Source organism: Lagenorhynchus albirostris, chromosome 13 (assembly GCF_949774975.1).
Source record: "Lagenorhynchus albirostris chromosome 13, mLagAlb1.1, whole genome shotgun sequence".
Taxonomy (NCBI): Eukaryota; Metazoa; Chordata; class Mammalia; order Artiodactyla; family Delphinidae; genus Lagenorhynchus; species Lagenorhynchus albirostris.
The window spans coordinates 11,232,329-11,244,917 of NC_083107.1; the positions used below are offsets into that span (position 1 = coordinate 11,232,329).

The following is a 12,589-nucleotide window of genomic DNA, read 5'->3' on the forward strand; positions in this document are numbered from 1 at the left end:
TAAGAAGTGCTATGTCAAGAGATTATATACATTAGCTTGTTAAATTACTGCATAAATCCTAAGAAATAAATGACAGTATTCTTCCTGTAACAGATAAGGAAACTAAAGCCAAAGCTAATGATTTGCCCAAAGTAACATGATGGAAAAAATGGCAGAGCTAAGAATTGAGTTTTGTTATCTTTAAGCCAAGTGTTTGCTCAATTTTACTACTTGGGGAAAAAAGCTGTAGATAATTAAGAGCCAACTGAGAAGTAGAACTCATAAGGGTACAATGCTGAGATGAGAGAAAAAGGCATCTATCTGTGCAGACAGCATGGAAATTATCATCATCCCAAACTTTTGGGTAAACAATTTTACCTTAGAACCAACCAAAAAAAGCCCAAGGAATCATATTCTGACCTGCATACCTGGGTGGGCCTGGAGGAACCTCATGTGAAGAGCTGCTTCGTTCAAACAACAAGCCATACTTCGTGGGCCAAACATTTGCAACCTATTGTGTAAAAGTGTGAGGAAAAAAACAGAAGTAAAAGAAACTATTCTTTATAACATGTTTTTACGAAACATTACAGAACACTAGATTTCCTTCCAATTTAATAAGAGTTTTGCAAAGTAACAATCATTAACTATAATTTTTTTAAGTAATTCTAACAAGTAAATCTAAGACAAAATCAAATCTAAGGAAGAGAAGTTCAACCTGAAATTCCTGCCAGTAGCTAATATCAGTACCAAAATGACAGTGTGATTAAAGTGTAACAACAGCATTAGGGCATGAAAAAGATAATGAGAAACAGGAGAAAGACTAATATTGCTCAAGTGCTTGAATAAAACCAAAATGATTTCTTCTATGTCACTTAAACTGAAAAAAAACCTCTCAGAAAAGACTTCATAATTCACTTCACTAAATAATTTATTTTTAAGACAAAAGATGGAAATGGTAAGCCACTACAAGTTTATTTCAGTAAAAATAACATTTTTGATTACAAGACATGAGAGTAGCAATACTTCTGAAACCAATTAATTCAAGAATATTCTCCAGTAAAACACAAAAACACTGAAACACTCAAGTTTACCTGAAAAGGTAAAGAAGCTATGTAATCCTTTCCTTCTATGCTATGCATGTTAATACATGAGCTTTGCAATATACATATGCATTTTTCTACTTCATCACTACCTGAAAAGAGAGAGTACAACAAGATATATGCATTGTTTTCAAAAAAAAAATCCCAATAATCATAAATTGCAATTCCCGGGACTTCCCTGGTGGCACAGTGGTTAAGAATCTGCCTGCCAATGCAGGGGACACGGGTTCAAGCCCTAGTCCAGGAAGATCTCACATGCCGCGGAGCAACTAAGCCTGTGCAGCACAACTACTGAGCCTACGCTCTAGAGCTCGAGAGCCACAACTACTGAAGCCCAAGCGTCTAGAGCCTGTGCTCTGCAACAACAGAAGCCACCGAATGAGAAGCCCGCACACTGCAACAAAGAATAGCCCCTGCTCACCGCAACTAGAGAAAGCCCGCATGCAACAATGGAGACCCAACACAGCCATAAATAAATAAATAAATAAATGTTTTAAAAATAAATGAATTGCAATTCCCAACACAAATTCTTTAATGCACAATATAAAAATGCTTGCGCTAACCCACCATTATTAGTGGCTTACTTATTTTGAATGAAAAAAAATGAGATAAACATTTGGAATCATCATAAGATCAAATAAAATTTCAAAAAGGAACTTACTGTAGTCCTTTTCAGACTTATCCTGTGATATAATGAAGTCACACCACAATGCCTAAAATCAAAACAAAATGCTTACCTAGGTAAATGACATCTAAATAATAACCTATTAACTAATGGTATCTAAATAATAGTGTCACCTACATAACAACGGTCCCTCCTCATCAGCTCAACACATATACCATGGGAACAAAGAAAAATAAGATAAAATTAGACTAATTAATGATAACTATCTTAAGGAAAGATAAACTATGCTTGCAAATAAAAAGAAAGGGGAAAACAAAATCAAGAAACCTACTAGATAGAAGCTTTGCAGCAAAAGTGAATTCAAATAGTGGTTCAACCTGTAGTAAACCCTATATCCTATACAAAGCTAAAGATTATCAGAAGAGTTGAAAATTGCCAAGCTATTTTATAATCTCCAGACTTACCTAATCTTATCATTCTCTGACTCGCCAGAAAGAATGTTTAGAAAAACATTTCCCTTTCTTAAGGGCCCATCTTAAAAATATATATACAAACTAGGAAAAGCCGTTAAACTTCAACTGACAATCACTTATTGAAATTTTTTAATGGCATTCACTTATTGAATGCCATTGAAAAGCCGTTAAACTTCAACTGACAATCATTTATTGAAATTTTTTAATGGCATTTTTATGTCTTTTTAATTGTGGTAAAATATACATAACATAAAATTTACCATCTTAACCATTTTTCAGTGGTATTAAATACATTCACAATGTTACATGAGGGGGAAATTATCAGCAAAAAGAGCACTGGCTTTGACACTCCTGGATGGAAATGCTTTCACACATGCTCTCAAATTTGGGAATAATTCAGTTGACCCTTCCTAATAAATTGTTAGAAGAGTACAACACTCATCAGGAAATAGTTCATGGAAAAAAAAAAAAGCAGTGTTGAGGTACGATTTCAGTGTCTACAAATGGGGAACTTCACATGAGTAAAAAGCTTCTAAAAACCTCCTGTCAGTAGCCTAACAATTAATGCAACCAACAAAAATGTTTTCACTTCTCCCCCAACTTGATATTCTAAAAACTTTCAGTAAGAAAAGATGAAACAGTACAGTGAACATATGTCTCACCTGAATTCTGCCGTACCTGTTTAAGGGCATTTGAGTACACGTGGAATTGCAGGGGGCAGGGGCTATTTGAAAATTGCACACATCATGACACTTTACCCCTAATCACTTCATCGTGCATTTCCTAAAACTAAAGATGTACTCCTATATAACCACAAAACCGTCATCCCACCTGAGGAAAAATAATGTAATTTTCTTCTAGCACCTGATGTCCAGTCCATTTTAGCAAGTAATTCATAGGGTAATACCTTGGTGCCATGGTAATATCCTTTCACCCAAGAGTGTTAATATCCATTAACAATCCTTTTCTGAATCCATTATTACATTGGAGGTTACAAAGTGGTGATTTTTTAACTCTACCCTTCTTTCTATATTAGCTGGCATTCGTCCATAAATAAGGGTGTTCCTTCATTAACTCAAGACGAACTGCACGTCTTCCTAGAAAGGCAGGGCAAATGCTTAATTCCTTCCCTTTAATTACCGATTTTCATAATAGAGTTAGGTGTAATAGCCAACTGCAATGATAACAAGTTAGGTTTTTTCTTTCTCTTTCTGATTATCACTAGGAACCAGATTTTTATTTATTGAATACTCTGCAACCAATTATAATCATCATGTGTTACAGTATTCTTTGTACCCTCAATGTCTTAGAAATTTTTACTGAGAATAACAAATTGAATTACTCAAGAACAGTGTTTAAAGACTATCATTAAATTGACAAAAGATGGTGTAAAAAAAGTGATGATACAGAAAACAAATGAAATTTTTTAAATGGACACCCAGCTGCTGGGACCATTACACTGTTTTTATTATTTCTGTTAAATTTTAGGACAAAACCTTTTTTAAGTGTTAAGTAGTCAATCAAACGCTAAAATTCAAATCAACTCACCTGTTGAACAGGACTGTCAACTGTAAACGCTTTATAAACAGCCAATGCCTGGCTTTTACTTCCTTTGCTCCAGATAACCATATTTCCAGCCACATAGAGTTCCTCATCGTAATCTACTTCTTCTCCAATTTCACTTACGCCTTTCCTTAACTGCCAGCTCTCCTTAAAAATTAACACATGTAGGACATGTTCAAGCACTTTTTTCCAAAGTATGGAGCAGGATTTATTAATTAAATCAAATAATCATTCAGAGACAAGTTTCCTACTCTCTCTTTGCCTGGGGAGTAAGACTCAATCTAAGCCCAATTCTTAGAAGCTTAGTGCCACTGATTAACAAAGTGGGGTGTGTGCATATGTGTATTATATACCTTACAGGATGTTTTATATTATACTACTATATTATTTGCCCCAAATATAAACAAACAAAAATTATACCATATCTATAGATCAAAAAATGAAACCAACATGCTAGGGAAACTAAAATGGTATATTAGGTGCATGGGGAAGTGATGGAGAGGGGGCAGGAAGGTGCACATGGGAATCACTGGGGGAGTTTATTCACAGGGTAGATTTCCCTGCTTCACAACTAAATATACATTCACCTTCCTTCCCTTGTCCCACTCATCAAAATAAATGGGAGAGAGAAAGATTCAGGTTTCTAACTACATAGACTTCCTCTCCCTGAGATTTTGGTATCCCAAAAGGAATGAAAGTGGAATAAGATGGGAAAGACTGATTTCCTGACACACGCTAACATCTCATTCTCCTATTTAAGAACTAGTACTCTATCTACTTATGTGGCATTTTCTTTGTCCTCAAGAAACATGTAAGTCTTTTTGCAGCAGGGACCATTTCTAACTCTACCATCTAATAATCAAACAACACGAAATCTGGTCCCCACATACTAAAGGAAGAGAAAGAGGTTTAGAATGGACCATAATCATAGTACTTATTATAAAACCATGAGTTATATGCCTAAATAAACGGTTATGACACCATAATACAATGAAGTCATTATTTTAGTCTTGACTGAAATTATCAAATCTTAACCACTACCCTACAAGTAGCATTATACTCATTTCTCAGTTGCAGGTAGCCTTAAATTACAAGTAGATCACAACATTCTATATTTCAAAAATACAATGGGAAACTTAACGGAACCTTCTGTTTCTCGTGGATCGTAACCTCCTGAAGGGATCCCACCAAGCCAGCGGCACCATCAGAAGACCATAACTCCGACGCTGGCTGCAGCTGGCGAAGCTGAAGGTTCAAAGCATTAGGGTGGTGCTTGCAGTGGTCTCGACCAAAAGGAACAAATTCCTGCAAATCCCCGGCTGCAATCATTGTTGCCCTTTCTTCATAGAAGTTCGACATGGGTTCCAAATATCAACATTATTTCTGTATGAATTCAAACACACTCTGGTCAGCTTCTAGAGTTAAAACCAGAATAAAATATCATAAAAGTTTACAGAAGAGTCATTAATCCTTAGATGAGTGTCAATCCTATTACACTGTAGGTGTACAAGTAATTAAAACATCAAAGATCTGACTCTCAGGTGATTACAGTTACTGCCACATTTTACTTGGAGACTGACCAATAGACGGTTACCACCGAAGGAAACCGCTGGGTTGAGACAAGCACTTACATGCCACAACACCTGTCCTATTCTACTACTATATGCTAGTTTTTCCACACTTCACATATGAAGTATTTAGACAAGTTGTACTTTACAGTCCCATGACTGCCCGGCTTCTCAACATTTAAGGTCATTTCTGTTCAGCTGTTGGAAACTCATTTGAAAAGCACACCTCAAGGACCACTGGCATATTGGAATGAAACAAACAAAAAAAACACCAAAAAACACATATTACTTCTAATTCATCACAAGTTGAACTACTCGTTTCAGCTGACCAATCCACAAAAGACCTAATAAACTGTCAAGTGTCACCAGTAGTTTTGACACCCCAGTCCACCTAAACATATGACCACAATCAATTCCAATTTGGGGTCCAAACACAGGAAACCAAGGCATGAAGAACTCTGGCCATTGGACAGCCACACTTGCAGCCAATTTATGAGTCCTAGCTTTTAATTAACACAACCTATTACAGTACAGCTTCTCACTATAAAGATGTGGCTGAGCTGTGGGTGGAACCATGCCCCTTTACTTCCAAAACATTTCTACATACAGCAGTTGACAGCTAGTAAAATTCACTGTATAATGTGGTATATAAGGTGGATGCCAGTTCTCTCTCTAAGAAAACACCTACATTAAAAATGGACTCTGTGGCATCACATTTGAGCTACGATCCTCAGATCAAAACCAACGTTTGACCACAGCACCACAGACAACTTTAAAGGGTTTGAAATGGCACTCACAATTAAAAGTTTAACTAGGGCTTCCCTGGTGGCGCAGTGGTTGAGAGTCCGCCTGCCTATGCAGGGGACACGGGTTCGTGCCCCGGTCCGGGAAGATCCCACATGCCGCGGAGCGGCTGGGCCCGTGAGCCATGGCCGTTGAGCCTGCACGTCCGGAGCCTGTGCTCCGCAACGGGAGAGGCCACAACAGTGAGAGGCCCACATACCGCAAAAAAAAAAAAAAAAAAAAAAGTTTAACTAAATTTGACTTATATTTCTCATCTGAGGTCTTTTTGGCATCAGTAGGGTTTTTTCCCCCGCAATATCTCAAAGCCCCTGTAGTTCCTATGCAGCTTCTCTAGGGTCAAAGTTATTTTGCTATGAATTAAATGCTATTCCTGACATAACCATATGCCACAATCAAAACACTTTTATTTTCCTCCCGCTAAAATTCAGAATTGAGAAGACCTGAACGTGGAATATAACTAATACAGTACCTTATAAAACTTACAAGAAAAAAATAAAATTCAGCTGGTCTTCTTATATTCTAGTCAACAGGATAACCAACATTAAAAAACTTGCGAGTTCATCCGACTTCAGTTGTGCAATTTTGAAACGTTATCCTATTAAAACTTTGAGAGGGGTTTCCCTGGTGGCGCAGTGGTTGAGAGTCCGCCTGCCGATGCAGGGGACGCGGGCTCGTGCCCCGGTCTGGGAAGATCCCACGTGCCGCGGAGCGGCTGGGCCCGTGAGCCATGGCCGCTGGGCCTGCGCGTCCGGAGCCTGTGCTCCGCAACGGGAGAGGCCACAACAGGGAGAGGCCCGCGTACCGCAAAAAAAAAAAAAAAAAAAAAACAAAAAACGTTGAGAGAAAATTACAAAAATAGTAATTATGGTTATTCTCATAGTACAATATCTTTTTGTACTAATTAAGGCGACACATTTAATACTTCTGCAATACCCCAAATTTTTATGTTTTTACTTATTAGGGGACAACATAAAGAGCTACAGATGAAAGTACTGTATTAAATTGATATGCTATAAAACAAGATATCAGCATTGCTTACTAGGAACAAAAACTACCCCGCCAGAGGTAACCACACAGTTGCTTCAAGAGTAAACCCAAATGCACACAGAAGACACCTTGAGTTGAGACTCCGCAAAAAGGCAGAGCTTCCCCGGCCTCTTTAGGGTCAGGTGAAACAGTCTAAGAGCCTGGGTCTCGGAACATCGTATCAGAGCAGCAAGGGGCTGAACTAGATGCTAAGGCCCACACGGGACACCGCGTTTAGCTCAGGAAGGAAGCCGGCGCAGAGTGGAGCAGGAAGGTGCACCCCGTAAAGCCCAGCCCGCAAGCTGGGGTCCTCTTGGCTCTGGCGCCCGCTCAGGGCCCGCCCCGGGCTCCCAGCCCTCCGGGTCACCGCGCGCGGGTAGGCCTCGGGTCGGGTGAGAGGGCTACCGGACAGGCGATGAACCACCAGGCGCTGCGGGCCTGGGCCCTTACCTGTGTGACTCGGGACGCGTCAGGCGCGGCGAGCCCCGGCTGCTCCCCGGAGGCGCGGGGGCCGAGGGGGCCCGAGGTGGCGGCGGGGACGGTCACGGTGACTCCTCGGCCGCTGCAGCTTCTCATTCCCTCTCCCTCCCCTATTCCGGAGGAAGACTGGGCAGCAACTGCGAACACGACTGCTAATGACAGGCAGGCGTGCAGGAGAACCACTCAGGCGAGATGTTCAAATGGACGCGTCCATGTTGAATTTCCCGTCCTGCTTCGCGCCGAGGCGGGGCTTCGCCGGGAGCGAGCGGCGTTCCCGCGGTCCTAGCGCCTCCGCAGTTGCACGAAGGAAGCGCGAGGAGGAATTTGCTGGGTATTTATTTGTACCTTCAGCCTGTACTGGGATAGGATCTTCCTGGCATCCAGATCTTCCCCAGGTCATGTCAGTACGAGCCTGAACTGCGTCATAACTATGAATTAGAAGGTTTTCTGGCCAACTTCGCTCTCGCCTCCTGACCCCCAAATTGGAGATATATGCCTGCAGGCTTGGGGGACGGTGGGGACTCTACTGATTTTCTCTCTTTACCAGTGCACTTTAACCTTTTGGGGGTCCGGACCTTTTGAAAAGTTGATGAACGGTATAGAGGTCCTCATAAAAAAGTTGCGTGTAATAATCTGAGCTTCACAGAGACTTCCCCTAGCAATTCATAGATCCAGGTTAAGAACCCCGGCTTTACCCCTCCCTCCCTGTCTGTGGATTCAACCATAAAGTATCACACTTGTGGAAACTGTATAACTCTGTTGAGCTCTAATCTCCCATTGCGTGGTGTCGCTATGTTAAAAGGATTGATAGGCGTCCTATCAATAGGCCTGAGAAATAAAGTTCATATTCCTTATCCAGAAATATAAAGTTGCCTGAAACTTTATGTCTTCACTTAAATTATCTCCTTAGGGTCTCCAAACACATCTTGCACTTCGTGGTATCTTGGTTCATTCTCATCTCTTTATTTGAAATGTCAACCTTCAGGGTTTAGCTGAAATGGCCTCTTTTCAGAAGGCTTTACTCCAACAGGAAGGAGCCTGCTGAGGACTGAATATTTGTGTCTCCTCCCCAAATTCCTGTGTTGAAACCTAATGGCCTATGTGGTGATACTAGGAGGTGGGACCCTTAGGAAGTGCTTAGGTCATGAGGGTGGAGCCCTCATGAAAGGGATTAGTGCCCTTATGAAAGAGACCCCACAGAGCTCCCTGGCCCCTTCCACCAAAGGAGGACACAGCAAAGAGACGACTGTCAATGAACCAGGAAGCACAACCTCAGCAAACACTGAATCTGCTAGCACCATGATCTTGGACTTTCCAGCCTCTAGAACTGTAAAGAATAAATATTTGTTGTTCGTAAGTTTATGGTATAGCAGCCCAAAGGGATCAAGATAGAACTTAGTGTATCTTAGACTTTGAGACCAAAATATCCCCAGACATCCCTGCCCTGAGGGTACACATGAGGTCAAATTAACAATCACATTAACAATGCTCTGCCTTTATCTTTTACCTATTTCCTCCTACAGGGTCCCCCCTCAGCACCACTCCCCCTCTAAGTCCTCTTCCTACCAGTCCTCTTCCTGACCTGGTCTTTCTGGGAGAAACAACATCAGGACATATCCCAGTTGCCTCTCAGAGTCTCTGAGTGCCACCCTCCACCTCTTGCCCCACCTCAGCCACCACCATGGCCTGACCATACGTGGACCCTCCTAGAGAAAGGGACACCATAGGCTGGTTCCACCAGCCCTGTCAGCCCCACTACCAGCCACTTGCCACAGAGGATGAGGCCCTCTGCCCTGGCTTTGCTGTGCCATCAGGCCATTGTCACACTCCCTGGGGCACTGGCTTGGAGGGAATGCCTCCCCATGGGGTGTGCAAGCTGATATAAACCCAAAAGTGTAGGGAGCAAATTTAGATCAAGGCAAATTTTGTTCAAGAGGAGCAAGGCAGGAAGGAGCCAGAGACATAAATTCCCTTTTCTTTTCCCTCTGGTGGACTGTTCTACAGCATGGTTTCTTTGCACAGCCTGCCAGACATCCTCTGTGGCTGAGTGGGCACGCCTGCCAAGCAGTCAGCTGAGTTTTTGGGCAGTGGCCAATGCAGTGCTTCTCATCCTTCCCTTCCCTTCCCTTCATTCTCTCTATCGTGGGCTAAAGCATCAGCACTCATCAAATTCGCCTTCAGCTCTACGTTTTCGAGAACACAGTCCACAAAGTGTGTCCTATGCGGCTTATTGTCCAGTCTGTGAATAGAGTTACTGAAAGGGTTCGCACAGCTCTTCTTCCTGGATCTTCCCTTGTCTGCCAATAAATTCTCTCAAGATGCCTCTCCGTGGCCTCCGCCTATGATGTTTTCCCAGAACTGGGGTTCCCTGAAACACAGGACTTTCCATTTTAAAATCAGACATCCCGAGCAAGCTGGGACCACTGGTCACCCTAATTTGCAGTCATAAGAGGCAGTTTTCACATGCATTTGAGCAAAACCTAACCTTCTGGGACCTTGGGTAATGAACCCCGCAGCATATAAAACACAATGTCTTCTCTATTCAAACGTCTGGCTAGCCTGGCTGGCCCAAATATGTCTCACCGGTATCTGTAAAAACAGTTTCAACATCGGGGCAATTTACAACACTGCACTGAACAAACAGGAAGTCTAAATATCTAGGAAATTCGAGGTTTTATTCGTTTAATCAAAGCTTGTCCCATCTTAAAGGGGAATTTGCTTTCCCAGTTTTAAATTTTCCCTTCTCAAAGAGAGGTTTACTATATATACATATATATATATTTTTTTTTTTTTTTTTTTGTGGTATGCGGGCCTCTCACTGTTGTGGCCTCTCCTGTTGTGGAGTACAGGCTCCGGACGCGCAGGCTCAGTGGCCATGGCTCACGGGCCCAGCCGCTCCACGGAATGTGGGATCTTCCCGGACCGGGGCACGAGCCCGCGTCCCCTGCATCGGCAGGCGGACTCTCAACCACTGCGCCACCAGGGAAGCCCCGGTTTACAATATTTTGAGTCCACAATGTAAATGCTACTTTTTCAAATCTCAGTAACCAACTTTGCCCTACAAAAACACAACAATTTTAGAGAGCTGTAATTAGAGATTAAATTGAGAGTAGATGCCATGTGGAAACTCAACTGGATTCAACTCTCAGTTTTACAGAGGCAACTCTGAGGTTAATTTGCTTAGTACCTTTTGTATTAAGTTCTTGCTTCCCAATTCTGATTTTATCCAGCAATACTTTCCTACTTTAAGCCTCTGGATCTCTTGGCTATAAATGCTAAATTAGTAGGCAGCAAGACTTGAAATAGTGACTGTAATGGACTTTTTCATAGCACAGTGAATATGTTGTTATATGATACTGAATGGGGGCATTAGCTATAAATGGCACCAAGCAGTCATTCCCTGTATGGTAATGTAACCAGCAACAACTAAGGAAATACTTTCTAAAATCCCTCCGTGATAAAGGTATCCTTTTTTATTTTTATTATTTTATAAATTTATTTATTTTTGGCTGCGATGGGTCTTCGATGACGTGTGCGGGCTTTCTCTAATTGCGGCGAGTGGGGGCTACTCTTCGTTGAGGTGCACGGGCTTCTCATTGCAGTGGCTTCTCTTGTTGCAGAGCACAGGCTCTAGGCACGTGGGCTTCAGTAGTTGTGGCACGTGGGCTCAGTAGTTGTGGCTCACGGGCTTAGGTGCTCCGGGGCATGTGAGATCTTCCTGGACCAGGGCTCAAACCTGTGTCCCCTGCATTAGCAGGCGGATTCTTAACCACTGCACCACTAGGGAAGTCCCGATAAAGGTATTCATAGCCATTGTGAGACTTTCCCCGGTAAGGGTGGGTAGTTGAAGTTGGTAGAGAAAGAGGGACACCATACACTGAGAGAGAAGAATTACAAGGCTTGAATTCTCACTTGACTAGTTAATAAGTTCAGAGGTAACTTTGAACTTATTATTATTATTTATATTCCCACCGCTGAAAAAAAAGGTGTGGGGGGGACTTTCCAATTTCCACAAGTGAATATGTGCTGTACATCATATCTATAGCTTTTTAAGAACTCTGAGCGGTTTGAGATTTTTACCTTCTCTGCCTGCCACAGTTCCATAAATGCTGGTAGAAGCCAGAAAACTGCCGGGTCAAAGATGAAGAATAATTTGTTATTTACAGCAGAGCATCAGCATTTTTGTGCCAGTTCCCTGAGTCCAAATTCCCACAGAGTGATGTGAAGGCTGGATGACATCTACATGCACCCTGGGTTGCATCACAGGAAAGAACAGAGAGCTTAGGAAACCCAAATCTTTAATAATGGGTAGTAAGAATGTCTGCCCTTGGCTCCAAGGGAGACACGATCTCCATCTTCTAAGGCTGTGAGCAAACCTGCCCTTTGCTTAAGAAGTAGACACTATCTCTATCTTCCAAGGCTGTTTCCTACACAAAGGAACGAGGGCAGACAGTGCCCCCCAAGCAACAAGCGGAAACCTGAAAGACCGATGGAGAACTGTCTCCCAACATGGCAAAGTATAACTTTCATTTTAATGAAACTTTACTATTAACTAGCACCCCTATCCAATATCAAAGTTTCTTCTCTACAAGCAAACTAAAAGACACAGGACCCGGGACTTCCCTGGTGGTCCAGTGGGTAAGAGTCCATGCTCCCAGTGCAGAGGGCCCGGGTTTGATCCCTGGTCGGGGAACTAGATCCTGCATGCATGCCGCAATGAAAATAAAAAAAGATCCTGCGTGCCACAACTAAGACCTGGTGCAGCCTAAATAAATAAATAAATATTTAAAAAAAAAAGACACAGGACCTAATTTCATAAAGGTTGTGTATTTGTCATCTCTTGCTGTGTAACGATATTACCACAAACCTAGTGGCAATGCGTATTTATCTCCCAACTCCTATAGTCAAGAATCAGGCATGGCTTAAGTGGCTCCTATGATTAGGGTCTCACCAGACTGTAGCCAACATTTG

At 42.1% G+C, this 12,589-nt stretch overlaps 1 protein-coding gene across 1 annotated transcript in view; it reads right to left on the reverse strand.

The window, feature by feature from the left end:
* The window catches only part of ANAPC1 (anaphase promoting complex subunit 1), a 101,932-nt gene extending 94,183 nt beyond the window's left edge, over positions 1–7,749 (reverse strand). The window contains exons 1-6 of the mRNA XM_060169087.1: positions 7,589–7,749; positions 4,887–5,123; positions 3,726–3,887; positions 1,741–1,792; positions 1,071–1,171; positions 408–490 (exon numbers count right to left, since the gene is read on the reverse strand). Coding sequence (XP_060025070.1) covers positions 408–490; positions 1,071–1,171; positions 1,741–1,792; positions 3,726–3,887; positions 4,887–5,099 — 611 coding nt within the window. The 5' untranslated portion in view covers positions 5,100–5,123; positions 7,589–7,749. The remainder of the gene's footprint in view (positions 1–407; positions 491–1,070; positions 1,172–1,740; positions 1,793–3,725; positions 3,888–4,886; positions 5,124–7,588) is intronic.
* Between the last annotated feature and the right edge of the window lie 4,840 nt (positions 7,750–12,589).